The sequence below is a fragment of the Odontesthes bonariensis genome, chromosome 19 (genome assembly GCF_027942865.1).
Source record: "Odontesthes bonariensis isolate fOdoBon6 chromosome 19, fOdoBon6.hap1, whole genome shotgun sequence".
Lineage (NCBI taxonomy): Eukaryota > Metazoa > Chordata > Actinopteri > Atheriniformes > Atherinopsidae > Odontesthes > Odontesthes bonariensis.
Genome location: NC_134524.1, coordinates 30,029,934 through 30,055,509, shown reverse-complemented (window position 1 = coordinate 30,055,509; position 25,576 = coordinate 30,029,934). Strand labels below are relative to the sequence as shown.

At 44.1% G+C, this 25,576-nt stretch overlaps 1 protein-coding gene across 4 annotated transcripts in view; it reads left to right on the top strand.

Moving 5' to 3' along the window:
• The window catches only part of peli3 (pellino E3 ubiquitin protein ligase family member 3), a 68,978-nt gene extending 44,298 nt beyond the window's left edge, over window positions 1-24,680 (top strand). Inside the window, exons 3-4 of one of the 4 annotated variants that reach the window (XM_075450717.1) lie at window positions 21,731-21,919; window positions 23,631-24,680. In XM_075450717.1, coding sequence (XP_075306832.1) covers window positions 21,731-21,919; window positions 23,631-24,227 — 786 coding nt within the window. In that variant the 3' untranslated portion in view covers window positions 24,228-24,680. The remainder of the gene's footprint in view (window positions 1-21,730; window positions 21,920-23,630) is intronic. The other 3 variants (XM_075450716.1, XM_075450715.1, XM_075450714.1) reach the window with 3 other exon arrangements.
• Window positions 24,681-25,576: the final 896 nt, after the last annotated feature.

Here is a 25,576-nt window from a genome sequence, read left to right as displayed (position 1 = left end):
AATATTTAAATTCAGGTGTTCCAATCACTTTCATGGCAACAGGTGTATAAATTCCAGGACCTAGGCATGCAGAGTGCTTCTACAAACATTTGTGAAAGAATGGGTCACTCTCTGGAGCTCAGTGAATTCCAGCGTGGTACTGTGATGCCACCTGTGCAACAAGTGCATTTGTTAAATTTCCTCGCTACTTAATATTCCATAGTCAACTGTCAGTGGTATTATACACTGGAAACCGCTTATAGTGGTCACGGATATAGTAATCAACCGCTTACATAGATCAAAAGGCTTGGGATGGAATCATTTCTATACAAATGCTGTTTAAATAATTTGTTTATAGTGATCAAGAAATCCGCTTATAATGTTCATTTTTGGCCATTTTATGAATGTAAACATGTGCAAAAATAATTTTTAAACGTGTAGCTATTTTATTTTTTACTCCCTTGATTCCTTTCTGGACGTCTGCTTCTGCCTCGCTAGCTAACGTAACGAGTTGACACCGGGCAGCAAGCGCGCGAATCATGGCTGGAAAAAGGAAGTCATGGAGGAGCATGTGTCCGAGGATGGGTGCTGGAGAGCGGATTGAATGCGCGTGTGACCGCTGGAAGCTCCAGGCTGGTTCTTGTAAGATGGGAGGCCGGTGTTCATTCGATTTCTCCTACTTGTCGACAATTGCTACTTTGTGGTTTTGCGCATGCGCCGAGCCGATTTTCTAAGTTTCGTTTTTACGCCAAGTAGCACAAATCGACAGAACACCGGCACGGAGGAGCATAGATCCGAGCAGGGGTGCTGAAAGGCGGATTGAATTCAAACTTTTTTTTCTGACTTGTAAGAAAAAAAATGCACCGGCGGCACAGCAGAGAATAAGTTACGTACTGTATTTGAGTTAGCCTACAGTATGTCTGCGCACTGCGCAGTACTGTAATTAAACTTGCATGATAATAAAATTCAGTAAATGCTGAAGCTATCCGTTTAATTTAATTTTTCTCATTGAAAAACGATACAAATGGCATTTAGATGATATTCTGCATAAAAAAATAAGTGAAATACCTGTACTGTAATACAAATTCGGTTTTAGTAATCAACCGCTTATAGTGTTCAAATTGGCTCTGGACCAACGTGATCACTATAATCGGTTTCCACTGTAACAAAGTGGAAGCTGTAGCGTTATTGGGCATTTATATATGCATCAAATATAAGGATTTATAAGACGTTCTCACTGTCTCAAATAAACCTTAAACCTCGAATTTAGGGCACCACCTTCCTATATTTTACTTGCTTTAAGTTACAGTCAGGGAGGAAAACTGTTAAAATCTTATGATCCTGGTATGTTAAATTAATAATCAATTTAATAATCAATTAATAATCAATTAATAATCAGTCTCATATCTCGCTACTTTCGTGAAAGTTCTCGTTTGGTTGGACAGACATTACGTAAAGAAAGCATACGACACAATCTGTGATTATAACATATATATAGATATATGAGCTATTTATTAAAATGATATGACCAAAACATGAACCTTTAAAACAAACAGGAGATGCATTGAATATGGGTGATTATATAAAACACTTAGTGAATGGAAAATAAAATATGGGGAATGGAGGGATACTGGATGTATTCAAATAGTTCAAGTTGGCTGACTATTTGATGCTAAATACTGACATTTCGGATTAATTTATCATTCTGTGAAAGCCTCGAGACATCCATCAAACCCACTTTAAGGTGAAAACGGGTCGGTCTTACTGTGCTGAAGTTCTGCTTAGTCAGCTCGGAACACGGCAGTGGCCACGCGGGGTCCGAGGGGGTTTCTCTTCCGCTCTCTGGGCCTTCCTGGTTGTGGTGGCTGACTTTAGCGGACTTCTCAGTTGCTTCTTTTCACCGGGAAACGGGAACGATGGTGCCGAGGGCTGTGGTTAGATGATCAAATCCTCCGAGTGTCAGAGTTGGTCCGTTGCTTCTCTGATGAAGTGAACTTAAGTTCACAGAAGATTAATAAAAGGTTGCTTGGAGTTGGCTTCTTGGTAGGAAAACTTAATTCTGTTCTTATCTTTGTTCGGGTCTTTCTTTCTCGTCTCCGGGGTCTCACTGGGTTCTGGAGGGCTTCATCCTCACGTCCTTCGCTCTCTCCTGAGATTATGGGAAAACTCCCAAAACTCTGGTGAGCTCTTCTTTTCTTCTCAAGCCATCTCCAACTCTCTCTGAGCAACTGTTCTCTGCTCAAATCTCCTTCTTCTCTGTCCTCTTTCTTTGTTCTTCTTGATCTTCTCTCTGAGTTTGGATTCGCGGTTCCGTGGTTTGATTCTCGGAGGCGGGGCATGACGTAAGCTTACACTATTCTTTCAGCCAATGATATGCCTGAACTGTGGGGACGTCTGCCTGTGTGTCTTTGTGTAAGATGATCTTAGTCATCATTTTATGTGGGGATTTCTGGATGAGACAAAGAAATTCTATTTCTCCATTACTCTGTCTCATAGAACATTTGTCTCGGTGATTCTGAAAACACTACATCTTGTTAAGATATGCAGATTAAAGATATAACATAGACTTGCAATATAAAGACATCAAAATAACACACAACGTAATTGATGACTATGACTTTCAAAATTCAGATGAATATCTATGAAATCGTGACATATGAATAGTGAACCACACAATGTTAATTTTCTGTGTTAACAATGGGGATACCAAACAAATACCAAATAGATACCGAAGGGACATCGTTAAAAGTTAATAGTTGCATATATCTTGTCCATTTTACTGAGTCCTCGGGGATTTAAATGTTCAACTAATCAACACTGCAGACCACTAGGGGGCAATGTGGTTCCATCAGGCAGGTTGGGCATTTTCCACCAAGATCAGTTCTTTGTCAATATTTAAGCCAGAATCGCACAAATTGTCTCTATATGCGTCTTGTGATCAAGCTTGAAACCTGAAAGAAATTGTATACGGTTATCAAACACATTTAATATAGTTTTAAGGTTCGACTAAAAGTGAGTCTTAGTGAAGTCTTCTCAGTTCGTGTGTAGCCATCTGGTCGGTTCTCTTGTGGGAAAGGGTGTTAAAGTGTCAACTTCGATTTGTGGTGAAGATAAGATAGTAAGTCTCCCACCTCTCCAACAGAAAGATTCTTTGTTCATTCGAATTTATCCCAATTTATGGCGAGCGTCTGTTGCGAGTTCGACTCCCCAAAAACTTTCAGAGGCCGAAGGTTGTCGTAAATTAGGCAGTTTCTGTCTCTTTTTCCTTTGTGGAAAGAAAATGGAGATCTGTTTTTTATCCACATACGTAAACATCCCCCACAGGAATGTTGGTTTTGTCAAAGTTTGAAAAACTCTTAATCCACACGGCACTGTGACTGCTACAAAGCAATTGGGAATGATAGCTGAGGTGCATAGTGCGCAGAGGTCGGTGACTTTCTGCAGAGACACTACAGACCTCCAAACTTCATGTGGCCTTCAGATTAGCTCAAGAACAGTGTATGGAGACCTTCATGGAATGGGTTTCTCTATGGCTGAGCAGCTGCTTCTAAGCCATACATCACCAAGTGCAATGCAAAGCGTTGGATACAGTGATGTAAAGCACGCTGCCACTGGACTTTAGAGCAGTGGAGAACAGTTCTCTGGAGTGACGAATTACGCTTCTCCATCTGGTATTCTGATGGACGAGTCTGAGTTTGGTGGTTGCCAGGAGAACGGTACTTGTCTGACTGCATTTTGCCTAGTGTTTAATTTGGTGGAGGGAGGATTGTGGTTCGGGGTTGTTTTTCAGGAGCTGGGCTTGGCCCCTTAGTTTCAGTGAAAGGAACTCTGAATGCTTCAGCATACCAAGAGATTTTGGACAATTTCATGTTCCCAACTTTGTGGAAACAGTTTGGAGATGGCCCCTTCCTCTTCCAACAAGACTGCGCACCAGTGCACACAGCAAGGTCTATAAAGACATGGATGAGCGAGTTTGATTTGGAAGAACTTGACTGGCCTGCACAGAGTCCTGACTTCCACCCAAAAGAACACCTTTGGGATGAATTAGAGTGGAGACTGCGAGTCTCCACTCTAATTCATCCCAAAGGCCAGGCCTTCTCGTTAGGGCTGTCGCGGCGAGGGAATTCCCACCGCGGTGACTCATAGCCGCTCAACAGCGCGGGTTCATTAGGCTACTTTCCATGACATGCAATGTTAGATGAAAATCGAGCGCATAATCCGTCTTTTTTTCCCAGCGATTCTGACATTTCACTTTGCTTTCCCTATCATTTACTCGCTCACAGACCAACATAGCAGAGATCAAGCAGCGCATACCCCAGTTCTGCATTGTTGCCAGTGCCACATGGCAAATATCAACATTGTTGCAGACCTGCGCACATTTCGTTTAGTAATGACGGAGAAAAACGAAGCAGATCAGTGCAGCAGTTGAGCTCACGTGTCCGGGATACAGTTTTTGTTTTAAACAGACTGCCCGCCGTCCAACCAACCCAAGCTGAACTTTAACTGTTTCCGCGAACAGACAATTCACAAACTACTCTGAGAATACGTTTCACCTACACAGTTTTGTTGAAATTATCAGGTATTTCCCAACAGCAAATGTGCACACCAAGCTGTGGTTCTGTGGAAGCTAGTTTTTTGTTGATATTAGACGGTCACATTTACAACGTTAAACATGGATAATAAGGGAAGATTCAAAGCCATAAAGTGTCCGGACTAGGCAGAGGAGTAAAGCCGAGATAAAGGTAGGCTACTGCATTTTATTTTAACTGCTATTGCTACGACACTGAGTAGGCATATTCTTGTAATATCAGCTGCTGGGGGAGAATGAGACCACAACGAGTGGCATGCAGACGTGTGTGCGTGTGCGGTGCCTATATGCAAAGATGACGACAGAAACGCGGCACCTAGCTGTGTTAATGTGTTTCTCCTGCCTTATGGGGAATATACAATGTATAATTATTACTGTGCAGTCTTAAAAACTCTTTTAGTTTCTCGAGTTGTTCTGCGCGTGCAAGGGGGCGTGCGGTGGGCGGTGGTGGCGGTGGCCTGGACACGCACCGCGGAGGTCCTCTCAGCACCGCGGTGATTGCATTTTGCGGTTATCGCGACAGCCCTACTTCTCGTCCAACATCAGTGTCTGACGTCACAAATGTGCTTCTGAAAGAATGGTCAAAAATTCCCATAAACACACTCCTAAACCTTGTGGAAAGCTTGCCCAGAAGAGATGAAGCTGTTATAGCTGCAAAGAGTGGGCCAACTTCATATTAAACTCTATGGAGCAGGGGCGGGGTGGGACTCATTTTCAGCCCTGGAGTTTCATGCCTCAGACCGGCCCACTTTAGATCACGACCTATTATTAAAATCGTGTAATTATAACCTTACATGTTAAGTCTACAACAGCTCACCTATTCCTTCCATACTGACGGAAGCAGTCCCCTCATCACTACTGGCTCCTGGCTCTGCTTCTGACATTAAATCACATTTTAAAAATGGTCATAATTCTCAGCACAAATCTCCCCTTTTTACAAAGCCTTCTGATCAATTTAGGTCAGTTTCATTAATGTAGTGCTTAATCATCTAGCATCTCAGGGCACTTTTCACATAGAGCAGGTTTACACCATACTTTTCCTTATATTAATTCTAATAATATTCAGACAGCCCCCCCATGAGCTGTCACCTTACCGTGGTGGGGGGGGGTTGCGTGCCCCAATGAGTCTGGGAGCTATGTTGCCCGGGGCTTTAAGCCCCTGGTAGGGTCACCCATGGCAAACAGATCCTAGATGAGGGACCAGACAAAGAACAGCTCATAAAACCCCCTATGATGGATGAAATTATTGTACCTTCGTGTACGTGTACCTTCGCCCGGGCGTGGGTTACCGGGCCTCCCCCTGGAGCCAGGCCCAGGGGTGGGGCCCGCCGGCGAGCGCCTGGTGGCCGGGTCTGTGCCCGTGGGGCTCGGTCGGGCACAGCCCGAAGAAACTACACCGCTCCCCCTTCCGACAGGCTCACCACCCGTGGGAGGGGCCAAGGGGGTCGGGTGCATTGTGAGCTGGGTGGCAGCCGAAGGCGGAGACCTTGGCGGTCTGATCCTCGGCTACTGAAGCTGGCTCTTGGGACGTGGAACGTCACCTCTCTGCTGGGGAAGGAGCCTGAGCTGGTGCGCGAGGCTGAGCGGTTCCGGCTAGATATAGTCGGACTCACCTCGACGCATGGCTTGGGCTCTGGAACCAGCCTCCTTGAGAGGAGTTGGACTCTCTTCCACTCTGGAGTTGCCCGTGGTGAGAGGCGCAGAGCAGGTGTGGGCATACTTATTGCCCCCCGGCTGTGCGCCTGTACATTGGGGTTTACCCCGGTGAGTGAGAGGGTAGCCTCCCTCCGCCTTAGGGTGGGGGGACGGGTCCTGACTGTTGTTTGTGCTTATGCACCGAACGGTGCACAACGGCCGGGGACCGAAAGGAGTCCCTGGAGGAGGCACTGGAGAGTGCTCCTCCGGGAGACTCCCTCGTCCTGCTGGGGGATTTCAATGCTCACGTGGGCAATGACAGTGAGACCTGGAGGGGCGTGATTGGGAGGAACGGCCCCCCTGATCTGAATTCAATTCAATTCAATTCATTTTTATTTATATAGCGCCAAATACAACAAATGTCATCTCAAGGCACTTAGATAGTAAGTCCAATTCAAGCCAATTGGAATTCAATTAATTAATAATAATCATAATTCATAAAATAATCCAATTCGTTCATATAGAGCCAATTCAAAAACAATTTCCTAGCTAAGAAAACCAACAGATTGCACTGAAAACTTTTTGTTTTTCGGTCCAATCTCCCGGCCTGGGCGTGCCTGAGGCGACTGTGGAGAGAAACGACTCCCTTTTAACAGGAAGAAACCTCTGGCAGAACCAGACTCAGGAAGGGTGGCCATCCGCCTCGACCAGCTGGGGTTTGAGAAGACAGAAAGGGGGGGGAGGGGGGAGGGGGGAGGGCCGCGGCGGCGGCACTGTAACACCATTCAAAGGATATCTGTTGGAACAGGGAAACACGAGTTAATGACCACAATAATATCACTATACATAAAGAGAGTAAAGTGAGGAAAGGTGTGACAGATGAGGCCCCCCAGCAGTCTAGGCCTATAGCAGCTTAACTATGGGATGTTTCAGGATTACCTGAGCCATCCCTATTCAAGGTAAACACAAGAAACTTGTGCTAACGAAAAAATAAATAATAAAATAAAGGACCAGACTCAGTGAGTAATTCCCTATACTCCCTATATAGATCTGCTCCTCACACCGCAACAACCATCTTTTTACAGCCACAAGCTACCTCAGCCTCTCACCAACTGCACACCAGTCACAGCGGGGTGGGGATGCAAACCCTGGTTCGGGTAGGGGGAAAAATAAAAGAGGTAAGATAAGCGGGAATGGGATTCAAACCCTGGTTCGGGTAGGGGGTAATGAAAGTATAGAGGGTGCCAGAGGTGGAGGCAGGACAAGACACACTAGCAGACACACTATCAGATTCAACAGACCTAACTATAAGCTTTATAAAAAAGGAAAGTTTTAAGCCTGGTCTTAAAAGTGGAAAGGGTGTCTGCTTCCCGGACATTTACTGGCAGCTTATTCCACAATAGAGGGGCCTGATAACTGAAGGCTCTGCCTCCCATTCTACTTTTAGAAACTCTGGGAACCTCAAGTAAACCTGCAGTTTGGGAACGAAGTGCTCTGTTAGGAAAATATCTTACAATGAGATCTTTAAGATATGATGGAGCTCGGTCATTAAGAGCTTTATATGTAAGGAGAAGAATCTTAAATTCTATTCTGAATTTAACAGGGAGCCAATGAAGAGAAGCTAAAACTGGAGAAATATGATCACTCCTGTTAGTTCTCATCAAAACTCTGGCTGCAGCATTTTGGATCAACTGAAGGCTTTTCAGAGAATATCTGGGACAGCCCAATAATAAAGAATTACAGTAGTCCAATCTTGAAGTAACAAATGCATGAATTAGTTTTTCTGCATCACTCTGAGACAAGATGTTCCTGATTTTAACAATATTACGAAGGTGAAAGAAGGCAGTCCTAGAAACCTGTTTTATATGCGAGTCAAATGATAAGTTCTGGTCAAAAATAACTCCAAGGTTCCTCACTGTAGAACTAGAAGCCAAGGAAATACCATCTAGAGTAACTATATAGCTAGACAATTTCTCCCTGAAACGCTCAGGTCCAAAGATAACGACTTCAGTTTTGTCTGAATTTAGAAGCAGACAGTTCTGAGTCATCCAGGTCTTTATGTCTTTAAGACATGCTTGTAGTCTGACCAACCTATTGGGTTCATCTGGTTTTATAGATAAGTACAGCTGAGTATCATCAGCATAGCAATGGAAATTTATGCCATGCTGTCTAATAATGTTACCTAATGGAAGCATGTATAAAGTTAAAAGAATCGGTCCAAGCACAGAACCCTGGGGAACTCCATGACTTACTCTGGTGTGTGAGGAAGATTCTTCATTTACAAGAACAAACTGAAATCTATCAGATAAATATGACTTAAACCAGCCTAATGCAGTTCCTTTAATCCCAATAACATGTTCAAGTCTCTGTAATAAGATACTGTGATCGACCGTATCAAATGCAGCACTGAGATCCAACAGGACAAGCACAGACACAAGTCCGCTATCAGAGGCTAAGAGGAGATCATTGGTAACTTTCAGCAGTTCAGTTTCTGTGCTATGATGCACTCTGAATCCTGACTGAAACTCTTCAAACAGATTATTTCTGTGTAAGTGATCACAAAGCTGAGCTGCAACTATTTTTTCAAGAACTTTAGACATAAAAGGGAGATTGGATATAGGTCTATAATGAGCCAACACTTCTGAATCAAGAGTAGGTTTTTTAAGTAAAGGTTTAATTACAGCAACCTTAAAAGTCTGAGGTACATATCCTGTCAACAAAGACAGATTGATCAAATCCAATATGGAAGTGTCAATTAATGGGAAAACCTCCTTGAACAGTCTGGTTGGGATTGGGTCTAAAACACAAGTTGATGGTTTAGAAGAGACTATTGCTGTTGTTAGCTCAGAGAGATCAACTGGGCAGAAGCCGTCTAAATACAAATCAGGTTCTAAAGATACTTCTAAAGCTGCTGTACTTGATGATACATCACTGATAATAGTGGGAAGGACTCCATCAATCTTCTCTCTGATAGAAACAATTTTATTAATAAAGAAGCCTGAATATGAACTTTAATTCTATATTTGAATTAAAGTTCATATTCAGGCTGTCATTTTCAACATCTACATGAATATTAAAGTCACCCACTACAATGACTTTATCTGTACTCAGCACTAACTGGGATAAAAACTCTGAGAATTCAGACAGAAACTCAGAATAAGGGCCAGGTGGACGATACACAACAACAAACACAACAGGTTTCTGGGATTTCCTCTTTGCGTGGGAAAAACTGAGAATCAGAGATTCAGAGTGGTGTTTTGTTATTGGACTTCTGTGCTTGTCACGGACTGTCCATAACGAACACCATGTTCAGGTATAAGGGTGTCCATATCTGCACTTGGCACCAGGACACCCTAGGCCGCAGCTCGATGATCGACCTTGTGGTTGTATCGTCGGATTTGTGGCCATATGTCCTGGACACTCGGGTGAAGAGAGGGGCGGAGCTGTCAACTGATCACCACCTGGTGGTGAGTTGGCTCCGCTGGTGGGGGAGGAAGCTGGTCAGACCTGGCAGGCCCAAACGTATTGTGAGGGTCTGTTGGGAACGGCTGGCGGAATCCCCTGTAAGGAGGAGTTTCAACTCCCACCTCCGGCAGAGCTTCAACCATGTCCCGGGGAGGTTGGGGACATTGAGCCCGAATGGGCCATGTTCCGTGCCTCCATTGTTGAGGCGGCCGACCGGAGCTGTGGCCGTAAGGTGGTCGGTGCCTTTCGTGGCGGCAATCCCTGAACCCGCTGGTGGACATCAGTGGTGAGGGAAGCCGTCAAGCTGAAGAAGGAGTCCTATCGGGCCTTTTTGGCCAGTGGGACTCTGGAAGCAGCTGATGGGCACCGACAGGCCAAGCGGAACGCGGCCTCAGCGGTTGCTGAGGCAAAAACTCGGGCTTGGAAGAAGTTCGGGGAGGCCATGGAGAATGATTTCCGGACGGCCTCGAGGAGTTTCTGGTCTACCATCCAGCGGTTCAGGGGGGGAAAGCGGTGCACCGTCAACACCGTGTATGGTGAGGGCGGGGCTCTGCTGACTTCAACTAGGGACGTCGTGAGTCGGTGGGGGGAATACTTCGATGGCCTCCTCAATCCTACCGACACGCCTTCTGATGAGGAAGCAGAGTTGGGGAGCTCGGATGTGGGGCCTCCCATTTCTGGGGCTGAGGTTGCCGAGGTGGTCCAAAAACTCCTCGGTGCCAAGGCCCCGGGGGTGGATGAGGTCCGTCCTGAGTTCCTCAAGGCTCTGGATGTTGTAGGGCTGTCTTGGTTGACACGCCTCTGCAGCATCGCGTGGACATCGGGGGGCAGTGCCTCTGGACTGGCAGATCGGGGTGGTGGTCCCCCTCTTTAAAAAGGGGGACCGGAGGGTGTGTTCCAACTATAGGGGGATCACAGTCCTCAGCCTCCCTGGTAAGGTCTTTTCGGGGGTACTAGAGAGGAGAATCCGCCGGATAGTCGAATCTCGGATTCAGGACGTGCAGTGTGGTTTTCGTCCTGGCCGTGGAACAGTGGAGCAGCTCTATACCCTCGGCAGGATCCTGGAGGGTGCATGGGTGTTCGCCCAACCGGTCTACATGTGTTTTGTGGACTTGGAGAAGGCGTTCGACCGTGTCCCTCGGGGACTCTTGTGGGGGGTGCTCCGGGAGTATGGAGTGCTGGACTCCTTGATATGGGCTGTTCGGTCTCTGTATGACCGGTGTCAGAGTTTGGTCCGCATTGCCGGCAGTAAGTCGGACATGTTTCCTGTGAGGGTTGGACTCCGTCAGGGCTGCCCTTTGTCACCGATTCTGTTTATAATTTTTATGGACAGAATTTCTAGGCGCAGCCAGGGCGTTGAGGGGGTCCGTTTTGGCGACCTCAGAATCGGGTCTCTCCTTTTTGCGGACGATGTGGTTCTGTTGGTGTCGTCGGGCCGTGACCTTCAGTTCTCACTGGAGCGGTTCGCAGCCGAGTGTGAAGCGGCTGGGATGAGAATCAGCACCTCCAAATCTGAGACCATGGTCTTCGGCCGGAAAAGGGTGTAATGCTCTCTCCAGGTTGGGAATGAGATCCTTCCCCAAGTGGAGGAGTTCAAGTATCTCGGAGTCTTGTTCACGAGTGAGGGACGAATGGAGCAGGAGATTGATAGGCGGATCGGTGCAGTGATGCGGGCTCTGCCCCGTCGTGGTGAAAAAGGAGCTGAGCCAGAAGGCGAAGCTCTCGATTTACCGGTCAATCTATGTTCCTACCCTCACCTATGGTCACGAGCTGTGGGTAGTGACCGAAAGAACGAGATCGCGAATACAAGCGGCCGAAATGAGTTTCCTCCGCAGGGTGTCTGGGCTCTCCCTTAGAGATAGGGTGAGAAGCTCGGTCATCCGGGAGGGGCTCGGAGTAGAACCGCTGCTCCTCCGCATCGAGAGGAGTCAGATGAGGTGGCTCGGGCATCTGTTTAGGATGCCTCCTGGACGCCTCCCTGGTGAGGTGTTCCGGGCCCGTCCCACTGGGAGGAGGCCCCGGGGAAGACCCAGGACACGTTGGGGAGACTATGTCTCTCGGCTGGCCTGGGAACGCCTCGGGGTCCCCCCAGAAGAGCTGGAGGAAGTGGCCGGGGACAGGGACCTCTGGGTTTCTCTGCTCAAGCTGCTGCCCCCGCGACCCGATCCCCGGAGAAGCGGAAGACAATGGATGGAAAATGGATGGAATATTCACTCAATGAGTAATCCTACCTGCCCACTCTGGACTTATGGGTTCATGGCTGGTGCTTGGTGCTGTATCTTGCTTCTGACTCTGAGGGGCTACAAGACAAAGTTTACCAGTTATGTGGCGTTGCATCATACAATTATTTAGATTATATAACGTTATGTTATATGCCACAACACCACACAATTCATTGACTTGATATAATTAATTAAGTTGAACTGGGGTTTGCAGGCAAAGTTCAACACATTGCCTTACCTGTTTTTTAATCGTCTTCATTTGACTTTACAAACCACGAGCTCATTTTAGTGAAAAAGTTGCCAATTTTTGCATATTTAGCTGCGTCTGCGTCCAGAGCTTTCCTCTTTTTAATTCTAGCCTTCTCCATGCCACCCTTGCTCTTTCTACTTTCCATCTTTCAAACACCACTGACAGAGTACACTGACGTGTTACATCAGGGTGCATCTGCAAAAAAGAAACAAAAAAAGAAACAAAAAAAAAAACGAGAGCTGCCAGTGGAGCCGGTCCAGGGACAGTGGTAGCAGCGTACGTAATCAACCCACTGCCATGACTGAACACCGGCCCTGCTATGGAGTAAGAATCGGATGTCACTTAAGTTCATATGAATGTAAAAGCAGATGAGCAAATACTTTTGGCAATATAGCGATAGTGTATATACGGACAAATAATGAACAGATATACTGGGTGCAATAAATATATATATACAGTAGTAGAAAGAGCTCTGTCAACATACTATAACAATGACTAATGTAAGTGAACATATTCAATTAATATTATATACAATGAAGGTTGGATCTATCCAGTACAGTCATGGCCATTGGGGGAGATGAATAGGGAGAAGGAGTGTGTAGTGATGTGGTTGGGGGAGATGTTCAGCGGGGGGCAGAGTTCAGTAGGGAAACAGCTGTGGGGAAGAAGTTATTCCTAAACCTGCTGGTTTTGGTCTAAAGGCTCCTAAAGCACATTCTGGAAGGGAGGAGCTGGAAAAGACTATGGGCCGGATGTGAGGAGCTCCTTAGAAGCCCGGCACAGACATTTCTTCCTCTGGACATCCTCAATAGCAGGTAGTAGAGTCTCTGTGATGCATTGGGCAGTTTTCATAACCAGCAGCAGAGCTTTGCGGTCGGCAACAGAGCAGTTCCCATGCCAGACTGTGATACAGTTGGTTAAGATGCTCTCAATCACACAGCTGTAGAAGTTACCCTGGATGTCGGCAGACAGGTGGTTCTTCTTCAGTGTTCTCAAGAAGAAGAGTCGCTTGTAGTGGAACTTGAAGCTGGAGACACATTCAACAGCAGAGCCATTGATGTGGATGGGTTTGTGTGTATGTCCCTTCTCCTTCCTGAAGTCCACTACAAGCTCTTTAGTTTTGCTGGTGTTAAGAATCGAGTCCAGCACACCAAGCAGCTAAGTGCTTAATCTCTGCCCTGTAGCCTCATTGTTGTCACTGATGAGTCTAATCACGTGGTGTCATCTGCAATCTTGATGATGGAGTTTGATCCATACATAAGCCTGCAGTCATGGATGAAAAGGGAGTAGAGGAACAGGCTCAAGACACAGCCCTATGGTACACCCGTGTTGAGTGTGATAGTGGTGGAGCGGTTGTGGCCTGACCCAACTATGGTCTGTTGGTCAAAAAGTCCATGATCCAGTTGTGGAAGGAGGTACTGATTCCAAGATCTCCAAGTTTGGTGTTTAACTTGGAGGGAATAACTGTTGTTGAAAGCTTGAATGTGAAATGCTATCATGTTAAATCAACAAACATCTCTCGAATACAACATTATTAACACAAAACATATCTACACGATGTGTGTGTTCTCATCAGTAATAGTCAACAGTAGTTCACAGCAGGTCTAAACATTCACACGTGACGTGCGCGCAACCAAATCCATAACAAAGTAATACAAAAAGCACACTTTGTGTTCCCCCAAAAAAAACATAGCAAAAACATAACACAGAAATTGCGTGCCCAATGAGATGAACATAGTGAAATATAACACACTCATGCGCGTACTCATGCACTCTCACAGATCTATAACGTATCCACATTACGCATGATCAACAAAGCTATTTAACCATTTGAACACAACTATTGGGCTCAGCGGCAGAGTAAAGGATACAGTGATATTGCTGCTTACCTATGCTCTCAATTTAAAGGGCAAGGTGACGTGGCTTGGCCTTGAACCCATTTATTATTTAATCAGAAATAATGCTACGCCAGGTGCAGGTGTCGCAACGCATCGTCTGGCGGCAATTTTTTGGGTGTGCCAGCTGCCTCTTTGTGTGACACCAGCACACCCTGGCACACCCGTGGCTATGCCATTGACACATATGTTATATACATCAGCTAAACCAGTGATACTCACTATTTTTTTCACAAGAGCCACATTGGCAGAGCAAAATCAAGGGAAGAGCCACTTTTACGACAACATAACATAACTAAAGGGCCTTGTATACTCTCGCAGCAGTGTGTCACAGTGAGCTTGTCGCAGGTATGAAGCAGTTATTTTTGATTTATGCCCAATTTTGAAGCGCGGTCTGCGCTATGTAATTCCACGCCACAACGCAAGAGGGACAATCACGAACAAGCTAGGATTGTGGGTGTGGTGGGTGGCGTGTTTCTCTTCCGGTTACGGAGGTCATTCAACAACAATGGCGACTGGACAAATGCGCACTTTGATTGAGATGCAGCTGATCGATCTAGAAATAGAAGAAATATTGCTACTACTGGAGCTGGCAGAGAGGCGAAAGAATCGTCACGGTTAGCGTCACCATTAGCCGGTTAGCAAACCGGAAATACGCATAGTGTAGAGCGGATGTAGAGTTGACCAATCAGAGGCCTCCTTTCTCTCCTCCCTGCGACGATATCTGCGGCACTGTCTGCGGTCAGTTACAATTTTGGGGAGGTGCACCAGAGTGTCTGCGGAAGGGGGGGGGGGTGCAATATCTGCGTTAACTGCGACACACACGCAGACGACCTGGTTTCCGACCATAAACAGGCCTTAAGTCCCCTTTTGCGAATATGCATTTCTACATATAAAACATGTTCTATTATAAAACATAAAACTGCGGTCAAGTGTGACGGTGGGCTGCGTTGCCAGTTTTTTTTTTTTTTTCCCTTGTCCTGTCCAGCATTATGGCAGCAGAATTGTAATCTGAATACCGTTTATGCCAAACACATTTGTTATGCCAAGGGAAGCTTTATGAATGTAAAGATCCCCTTGATGCCCATCTACTCCTTATTTATCTATTTAGTTCTGTAACAATACTTAACATGTGATAGTACCGAACCGGACCGGGGGACAGAGAGAGAGGGAGAGCGAAATAGGAAGAGACAAACATAGAAAACAATGAAAAATCAGACAACCAGCTGCTACACCTGTAAAAACAAAGCTGAAGACAATCCACGGCTTTTGTGGGGAATCCAGCCTTAGAGGCACCAGGGGCACCTGTAAGCAGACAAGCAGAGAACAAACAAAAAAGCACAAGCAGCAGCAATCACAGCAATATTACTGTGGATACAGATTACCTTAAACCACAGGACAACACAACAACTGCTTAGCGAGCATGCTACTGGGCTAATGAATGTGTGTGTGTGAATGTGTGAGTGTGCGTGAGTGTGTGTGTGTGCATGAACATGCAATACACATAGATGGTCCCACATAGGTCTCACATAATAACCGTGCTTAAATATGAGTGTATAAGTGTATAGGGCCACAATCCACACCCCCAGCAATCAGAAGCAGGCTGAGAGGGCCCCCAGACCCAGGCCACCAACAGCCCCCAAGGAGCACAGAACCCGGGATGCCCAACGCAGGGACAACCACGCATCTACCCAGAAGACAGCCCCCCGGTGACCAGAGGTGGCAGCCTACCAGCCCCGCCAGGCCCCCGCCACCCAGACATAGAAGCGCCCGGCAGAGGCCCAGAGGCCTCAGACAGCCCCAGGCAGCCAAGGGTCAGGCGCCCCAGACAGCCAAGCGCAGTGGGCCAACGCATGCCCCAGTGCCAAGCGCCCTGGGAGTCAAGACGTGCCCACAGGTGGGTGAAGTTGTGAGCAGCGGGGAGAGCCAATGCCCACCCGTCATCAGGAACAGCACAAGAAGGCCAGAGGACAGCAAGACCCAGACCCAGACCCACTCACCCCATATATCATATAAGAAGAAAAAATAACTGATAATAATAAAAAAATACAAAAATAAATAAACACACATCCACAAACACTCGCACAGCACATACATCCATCCCCCAACTCCGCTGAGATGTGGCGCAGCGGGCACACAACTCCTCCTGGCCCCTCCCGCTCCAGGCAGCAACCAGGCAACAGGGGTGTGGGAAGACCCCTCCCCTCACCCCTCTGGCTCTTCGATATTTTCTAATAGTGAGCATTTAAAATTGAGGGGCAGGCAACCTTGTGGAACTGGGAGCACGGCCCTCCAGGCAGCCTACATACCCAAAGAGCCCCGCCCACCAGATACCTCTCAGTGCTACCACCCTCCAAGATCTAATGCGTGTGTGTGTGTGTGTGTGTGTGTGTCTCATGAGTAGTGATGTCTAAGGTGTAATTAAAACAAGGGCGGGGGGCTGCAGAGTCCAGCAAAGGGGACCACCTACATGGACCCATCCGCTACACCCCGCAGAACACACCCGCCCTCAAAACCCTACGTGTGTGAATGTGTGCTGTGTACAGGAGCCAGAAGGGAGAGGGGTATGGGGATCTAGAAGACCTGGGAACCTGCGTTGCCAGGTTTAACAGTGCCCCCTTTAGGAAACACCATTAAGCCCTAAGTAATACTTTATAAAAAATACTTTATACTACAAAAACGCAAACTTAATAAAAATACATAAAGTAATAGTTCGCCTCTTTTGACATGAAGCTGTATGACATCCCATATTAGCAATATCATTTATGACAATTGACTTACCCCCCGCTGCGTCCTGTGAGCCGAGTTCCAGGCGAGTTTTGGCGCAGACGAAGGTAGTCCGGCTTGTTGGCTTGGGCTAAACAAATAAAGCGTCTTGCTTCTCAAAACAATATGCGTTCAAAAGAGTAATACATTTGCATCACAAAATCGATGTGCATGAAAAAGTCAGACCTCACATCGCTTGGCGCTATTTTTGCCTCCCTTGATATCAATGCGTCCAATGTAAACTGTGCAGACCGAAGAGCAGACCGAGCAGTCCCCTGCTTCCGAGCAGTAAACACCGTAACAGGTGCAGCTATCGCTAGGTGGCTGGACGCATTGATATATATATCTATATAGATATATAGATATATAGATATAGATATATGTCGCTCACAGTGCGTAACGTCAAAATAAAGTATTTCAGTCTGGCGTGCGGCATGAAAAGGTGGCGCGGTGCATAGTCGTGAACCAAAATTTGTTACTTGTGGCATTGGCCGTTTCTCAATGTATATACTTGTCTGTACTTGTGTTGTTGTGTACTTCTGAAACGTCATCACTAAAGGACCAAGTACTGTTCCAATTCAAAGAACGCATCCAGACAAGTATGTGTACTTGCTCCGCCCCTTTTTATCGAGGATGCTTCTGTGGTGACTTGTGTGGATTCAGACAGCTTGCTATTCCAGAAAGCAGTACGGCACAAGTGAAGATGGCAGAGGAGAAAGCACATAACTGTAAGTTCTGTTTGAAAATGTTACTCTTAATTTTTTATTTATTTACTCTTATTTACACAACAATGTTTTTTGTTTGGTGTTTTACTTAAACTTTGTGGTCGCTTGAAGTTTAAGCCGTTTCTAAAAACGGCTTCAGCGTTTTCAGAAATACGAGCTGAACATTAGCTGAAGAGCTAACAGTTATATTTAAATGATCAGATTTAGACGTTAGATGCAGGAGTGCATACAATACATACAATACATAAAAGTGTATGTATTCACATACACTTTTAAATTTTTTTCTGTGGATAAGAATTCAATTGAATGCATTATTTTACTAAAGGGACAAATGAAGAAACTCAGGCCCTCATCGAGTGGCATCCGGCCAACGAGAGACCTTTCACGCGCCGCCGCAACTCCAGTAAAGACGTGGAAGTGAGTATTCATCTTAGTGTATCTGTATCTTTACAGGGGGCTTGGAAGCACTTTTGACATATAGAATGATGAATGTTTTACTGAAATTGCTGTTCGTTTGAATATTTTTTTTGTCTTTCAGGGACTTTGTTGCTAACAGTGGGCTCAAAGTTACCTCAAAACAAGCCCCAAAAAATTTAACAATCTTAAAGATAAATACAAGGTAATCTGGTTAATTAAATTATCTTATTCTGTCTACAGAATCTTCATCTTCTTTTTTAAAACCAGTATATTAAAGCTGTTTTCACAGGCTCAGTCATTTTCATGTTGAAATATTTTTTCAGGAACTTGGAAACCCACCAACAAGCAGAGGGGGAGAGGCCGGTGGTGTGACTGCTGTGGCAGTGGTATAGTCTGATGAATGCTGCACTCCAGGGGCAGCACTCAATCAGTCCGCCTCTGGTTGTGGCAGCAAATCTGACTTCCATGTCAGGTGGCACAGTGACTACCCTGGCCTCTTCCCATCATCCAGCTGCTCCTCTGTGGCTGTGAGTCCAGGCAGGGAACAGGGCAGGAAGAGATCCAGGGAAAGCGAGGTTTTGGAGTTTTTGAGGGAGGACAGTCAAAGAGAAAGAGAAGCTATGGCAAGGCAGGAGGAGAGAGAGAGAGAGCAACTGAAGAGGGGGCAGAGTACGGAAGAGTTTTAGGGCCAGGCATAAGAAAAAATAATAATATTTTGCCTGTCGAGAATAGAGTCGGCATGTCGAGAAAAAAGTCGACATGTTGAGAATAATAACCTTTCCTCCACTTGGCCTGAATGAAAAAAATAAGTTATATATATCTGAGTCACAGTAATCAATGTTGCAGTATTTTCTGTGTGACTGGAGGCAAAATGACCACTTACTTACTACAGGCCTTCGTATGGGGTGATGACACAGAGAGGATGCTGTAAGCAGGGGTATCCCAGCAGAAAAAACCCAGATGGTGGATAAAGGGCCTTTTAGTACATGGGCGATCGTCGTAGATCAAGCGCATCATGCACTGAGCCTGGGTTGCCAATATACACATCAATAAAGGTTCCCTTAGCATCACACACACCCTGCATTATTATTGAGGGGAAAAGCTTTCTGTTTATGTACCATTTCTTTTGTGACTGCAGGAGGAACAATTCTGATGTTACATCCATCAATGGCACCAAGTAATGCTGTTGGCAACGACTCGTCACCAAGAATTTCAATGTACAGTATGACCCAGTGTCTGTCTGTACAAATGACAATAAAACTTGAATCTTGAATCTTGAATCTTGAATCTTGAACAGCACGACGGAACCCCTCATGGTCAGCAAGGTGGCAAATCTCCAGCTCCAGTCTCCAGCTCTTCTGCTTACTGAAAATGAAAAATTCTGTGGAGGATAGTCATAATTTCCCCCACAATGTTGTATACAATCTGGCAGATAGTGGCAGTTGCCATAGCAAATATGTCTGCAGTTACCCTATAGGAGGCCCCACAGGCAAGCCAGTAAATGGTGACCAGGACCTCAATCTCATGGCTCCATCCATGCATTTTTTTTCGGGGCAAGATTTGGACCAACATATTAACGCTGGTCCTCGATAGCTTAAAAGCTCTAGAAAAAAACAGGTCCAGGACTGGCACATTGGTGTTCAGACCGCAGTACCTCTGTGAAGGGTCTTGCTCCTGTTGGAAGGAAAAAATGAGAGACTTATAATAAGACTAATTATAAAACTAAAAGATTAATTTATTTAATTTCTGTCTTACCAATGTACGGTGTTGTAAGACAGACATTTTGTATCATTTTGTACAGTAACCTAAAAAGTTTAACTAAACCTGATTTTTTTCTGCTTGCGGATGTGAGACACGTATTCATGTTTGTGTATTAAATATTTTCATTTAAATGTTGTGCTTGTTCATTATTACATAAAACTGATTGTATTGAAGGTATTTTTCTGTTTCTAAAGCTGGACTGATTATCCTGAGATGTCAAAGTATACAAACAGTACAAAAAGTACTTGATTTCTACTGTTTGTATAATTATTAAATACTGAAAAAAGAGACGTAGGGGGGAAAAACATACCAAAGTTAACAGGTATGCCATTAGCCTCCTGCTCCTTCTCCGCATCCTGGCTCGTCGCTCCCGTATCTCCCTCCTCAGCCTTACCGCTTCCTCTTTGGCTTTAAAGTAAAGCATTCCAACAGCAGCTGCTAGCAGAGCCATTTTCCAGGTCCATTTGAAATCTTTTATATAAATGTTTTAATTTTTTTTTGCCTTAGCAATCACACATGCAAGAGAGAAATGCGCAGAACACAAAAGACAGCTAGAAAAAAACAAATAGGCGGCAACAGTGAAGACTACAAAAACTGAAATATACACAATTCTACCTTTTTCGAACTGTGCTCCTTAGTTTTGATCACTCACGGGCTGGATGGGCTGATGGGCTTAGTCTTCACTTTCAGCCAGTGTGAGTGGACAGATTGTTACGACTTCGTCTAGGAGATCAGAAGCAATACTCCTATTTAAGGTCTAATCTTAGTATCTGGTTAACTTTAGAATACATCTATTTTTGCATTCTCTTATCTTGAAACATGTTCTGATTTACACATTTGTGTCATACATTTGTAAGGTAGTAATAGTACTGACAGTACTGAAAACAGTACGTTTCACTTTGATACCATCAAACCCAAGTTATTGAAGAATGAAATCACACAGACAGTTACATATATCTATGGCTGTAAAGCATGTTATCAAGTATGTAATGATTTATACCTGAGTTTACATTAAAAGAAAAAAGACTATCAGCAAACAATTAGCAGCCAGTAGTGCTACAGTATAGGACTCGATACAGCTACATTACTAACAGGATATAAACTCTGATGATTCTTTCTTTTACAACCCAGAGTGGATGCCTGTAATTTAGATGTGAATACATTAAAAAGGATGCATGTTATCTTGTACATTACGAATAAAAAGAATGCATCAAATGGTAGCATCAAAATGAATTAATAAATGAGTTACTCACTGGCTCATGTCTTAATAAAAAAATATTAGTGAAAATATTCACTGGCAATTCCAACTTCCTGATTATTTATCAGACTACATCTCAAGGTCAACATTCGATGTATGATGATACGAAATACATTTGGAATTGTATTAATTGTATAAAAATGGTACATGAAGTAAATGCACTTTCACAGTTTAGAATAGGAATTGATCATGTCTGTAAATGTCAACATTTACAGATTTAGAATGTGATCATTATTTTTGCTTCAACATCAGGAACTGCAAAGGTAGAGAATAATTAATACAAACATTCATACATTGACCTTAACCAGTTTACACAAATAAGAAAAAAAACAAAACAAACATAGTTCATGTATTGCCAGACCCGAATGCACCTAGCAGAGTAGTGTCCAACTGGTTGGCATTTCAGTGTGATTTATCAATGGGATATGAAGTTATTCAATCCAAATTCCAGAAGAGAGGAGAGGTAATACATAAGTGGGTCGTTTTCACAGTGTGGAGGAAAACGAATTCAATGAAATTCAATTCAGTTTATTTATATAGCGCCAAATTACAAAAAAATTCTTCTCAAGACACTTAAATAACATAGTTAAATCTAATTGGAGTTGAATTCATTGAAATCATAATCCAATTAATTAATTTAATAATAATTATTTGATAATTCCATAATTTAATAATTCATTCATATAGACATCGACATCCTAACTTTTGTGTCTGTCTGCTCTCTGTGTGTTTCCAACGTGTATTTGGGTGTGGGGCGGGATGCTCTCAGGAACGAGCTGCCAAATGGAGGTCTTCAGACGGCTTGATGGACGGTCTTACCACCAATGGGGTACTGGTGATGCACCCGACAGGGGAGTTTGTGTCTGACCCAGGTCCTGGTGTCTGGAGGGAAATCTCAGTCTGTGGCAATGTCTTTGCTCTGAGGGAGACCCGCTCAGCCCAACAGAGGGGTAAACTGGTAGGTACCTACCTACAAATGATTCTTGAGATACTCACCAACTCCTCGAATAGAGAAAAATACTTTCAGATCAGAGACCATTTTATAGTAAGTGAAGCATTTCTAAGCGTACCGCCATCAAACCTTTGAACACAAGACCGTTATTTACATTATATTTCTCTTAGTTATCCATATGTTCATTTAATCAGCTCATTAACTAAACAAACACTTCTGTGCAGCACAATATTTAGCCTCCTGCAAAAAAACCTGTCCTCTAAAACATGTCTGTAATCAGCAAGCCAATGTTTTAACAAAATAAAGTGAGGCAAGTCTGAGACAGCTAAAGATGTAAGGTTTCCTCAGTCTGGCAAAAAAACACAATGACTTTGGTCTCTCTCGCTCTACATACATATATGTATATATATGTATATAAATATACATATATAATGGCATGCCGTTCAGGAAATTTATCTTTGAATATATTTAATGAAGTCTTGAATATATGGATATATATATTTAACGTTTCATTCAATATATTCAGGATTCATTCAATATATTGAAGGTTCATTACCTCCGCCAAGGAGGTTATGTGATCGCCCGAGTTTGTCTGTTGCTTTGTCTGGATGTTCGTTCGTCTGTTCGTGCTGCAATCTTGCGACCTGCCACAAGGTGGCGCGACCTCCACAAGGTGGCGCGACCTCAAGGTGCCAAAGCCAAACAGAGCCAAAGCCAGACAGAATGCATAGTGCGCGGATTTACTTGCACGGCAAGCCAGTGTGCATAACTGCATATAGCGTAATAATAACGGCGAACACTGCTTCCCGACAAAACATTATAATAATAATAATAATAATATTAATAATAATAATAATTAATAATAATAACGGCGAACACTGCTGTTCAATAATGAATAGGGAGAAGGGAATGCCTCTTCTGCTGACAGCGCCAAAGAACAAGTAGCCCACATCAGGAACGTATGTCCATACATGGCTCGCTATCCACAGGTAGGCCACACCTTCGCCGCCATCTGTGATTGTTTCAGACCATTCACTACAATATATGGGTGGATAAAAAAAATGCGCTTATAAAACAAAGCTTCCTTGGTGGAGGTCTGCACTCTCTGAGTGCATTTCTTGTTCCATATATTCAAGTTTCAGTCTATATATTCAAAGTTTCATTCTATATATTCAAGTTTCATTCTATATATTCAAAGTTTCATTCAATATATTCAAGTTTCATTCTATATATTCAAGTTTCATTCTATATATTCAAGGATTCATTCCATATATTGAATGACTGTGTGAATGAAAGGCACATTGTAAAGCCTTCCACATAGCCTTCATCGGGTAAAAGTCCACATACATGAACTACTTCTAATGTTTTTCAACTGTCTAAACAAGTACTACATTAAAACATTGGTAGTGGTACAATCACGTGGTGAAACAGAGTGAAAATATATTTTAGAGCTTGCACCTGATGTATGAAATTTGCTATACAAATAAACTTGACTTTCAAAATTGAAATACATTGAATTGAAATACAGAGCATACCAGTTTCTTGCAGTTTATCAAAATCCACATGTATGTCCCATAACCAGTTGATACTCACACAAATGCTACCTGGATGGGTGTTAGAGAAGGAAAGCAGAGATCAGCATGTTCCCATGTAATAATGATCTTTTTCTCCCTCTTTGTCTTTTCCGCTACTTTTTCTCTTTTACTCTCTTTTTAAGGTTGAAAATGAGTCAAACACCCTTCAGGATGGTTCTCTCATTGATCTGTGTGGGGCTACCCTGCTGTGGAGGACACCTGCTGGATTGCACCATATTCCCACCCTCAAACAACTGGAGTCCCTTCGGCAGGAACTCAATGCTGCACGGCCTCAGTGCCCTGTGGGCTTCAACACCCTAGCTTTCCCCAGCTTGGCCCAACGAGAGATTGTTGACAAGAAGCAGCCCTGGGTCTATGTAAATTGTGGCCACGTACATGGTTACCACAACTGGGGATACCGCAAGGAGAAAGGGCCCACTAGCCCAGGTGGCACAGCACCAGCTACTGGTGAGAGAGAGTGTCCTATGTGCAGGAGAGTGGGCCCTTATGTGCCGCTTTGGTTAGGTTGTGAGGGTGGATTGTACTTAGATGCTGGGCCACCTACTCACGCTTTCTGCCCCTGTGGCCATGTATGCTCAGAAAAGACAGTGGTGGGGTGGAGCCAGATCCCTTTGCCTCATGGCACCCATGCCTTTCATGCTGCCTGCCCCTTCTGTGGTACCTGGCTGGCAGGGGAGCAGGGCTACATAAAACTCATCTTTCAAGGCCCTGTCGACTAAAACACAAACATGGCTAGAAGAAGTTCAATGCACTAATCTAAGTGTTGGTGAACTGAACTTAAGAGGATCTAACAAGTAAAGACTGTGTTCTAGAACAGAAATATGAATGTACAGGAAAGTGACTGTTAACATGATAGAACCAACCGCAATAGTAGATGCCAAGGCTTCAAATGGGAGAGGCGCCTGGAGACTATATTAATAAATATTGTTGAAATTAAACGTGTCTTTAGGTATCATTTTTCTGCTTGAAGTACCTGCTATAATGGACTGCTTTACATGTTTTCATTTATGCATCTCCATGAACAAAAAAAAAACTTTCAATGCAGTTTTAAATAATATGACTGACTATCTTGTATTGACTGAATGTTAATAGTGGCCAAGAGTCACAGCTACTGTTCAGCCTAAATTAAATGTGTGATTTGTATTTGCATTGTTCCCTATAAAAGGAAATCCTGACTTTCATACATTGTGATCCACTAGTAAAAAGGTTGTAGAAAAAAAAGTCCTGTGGGCAAGAGTTTTAGACTACTTGATGAAACATTGCAGGTAAGCCAAAAACACATGGAAAAGCATGCTGTGGGTCCTTTAAAGTAGTATGCAGTCAGTTTTACTTTCTCATGTAGAGCCTGGCAATGACTCAAATTAGCTCAATCTAAACGGCTCACAATGAAGTGAGCTATTTCTTTCTTCTGGTGATATTTTTATGGTTGCCCTGTCATTCCGTTCTCCAGCATGCATTCACTTGGACTCAATAATATACTCATTAGATTTTTGTATTGTGGAAGATCAAGGATGAACTTCATGTCTTTGTAATATATCATCACCATCTGCCAATAATTTGTTACATCTAGCACAAATACACTCAAGAATGAACCGATTAATGGTTGATCGACAGGTCATTCAGGGTTTTAAATTGTAGTATGCTGCTTTGGACAAAATTTCACAAAAATGTCAAACAGGCCAAAATGATGAAGAGACTAAGTCCCAACATTTAAACGTGAAAGGGCCTTAAAGAAGACATGTTTTTTTTTCACAAGCTGACATATTTTCCTTTTGATTTAATAATAGAAACTGTACAGCTGCTCCCTTTTTTTTCATTATCTACTCAAGCAGATTTAGGGTAATGTCTCTTCCTCAGTGTCTGCTTCTATTTAGATCTGTATTACTTGACAACCCTTGGAGCATGTTATTACCGGTCTGAGATCTCAGACCGCACAACAAGCTAATAGAATAATACTTGACTGGCAATTTTATTTTTCAAATAATTGAATACAAGGTGGATGTAAAGTGCTCTGTTTTCCCTGCAAAGCTGAATGGCTCACTGAATGTCACATTTACATATATGGAGT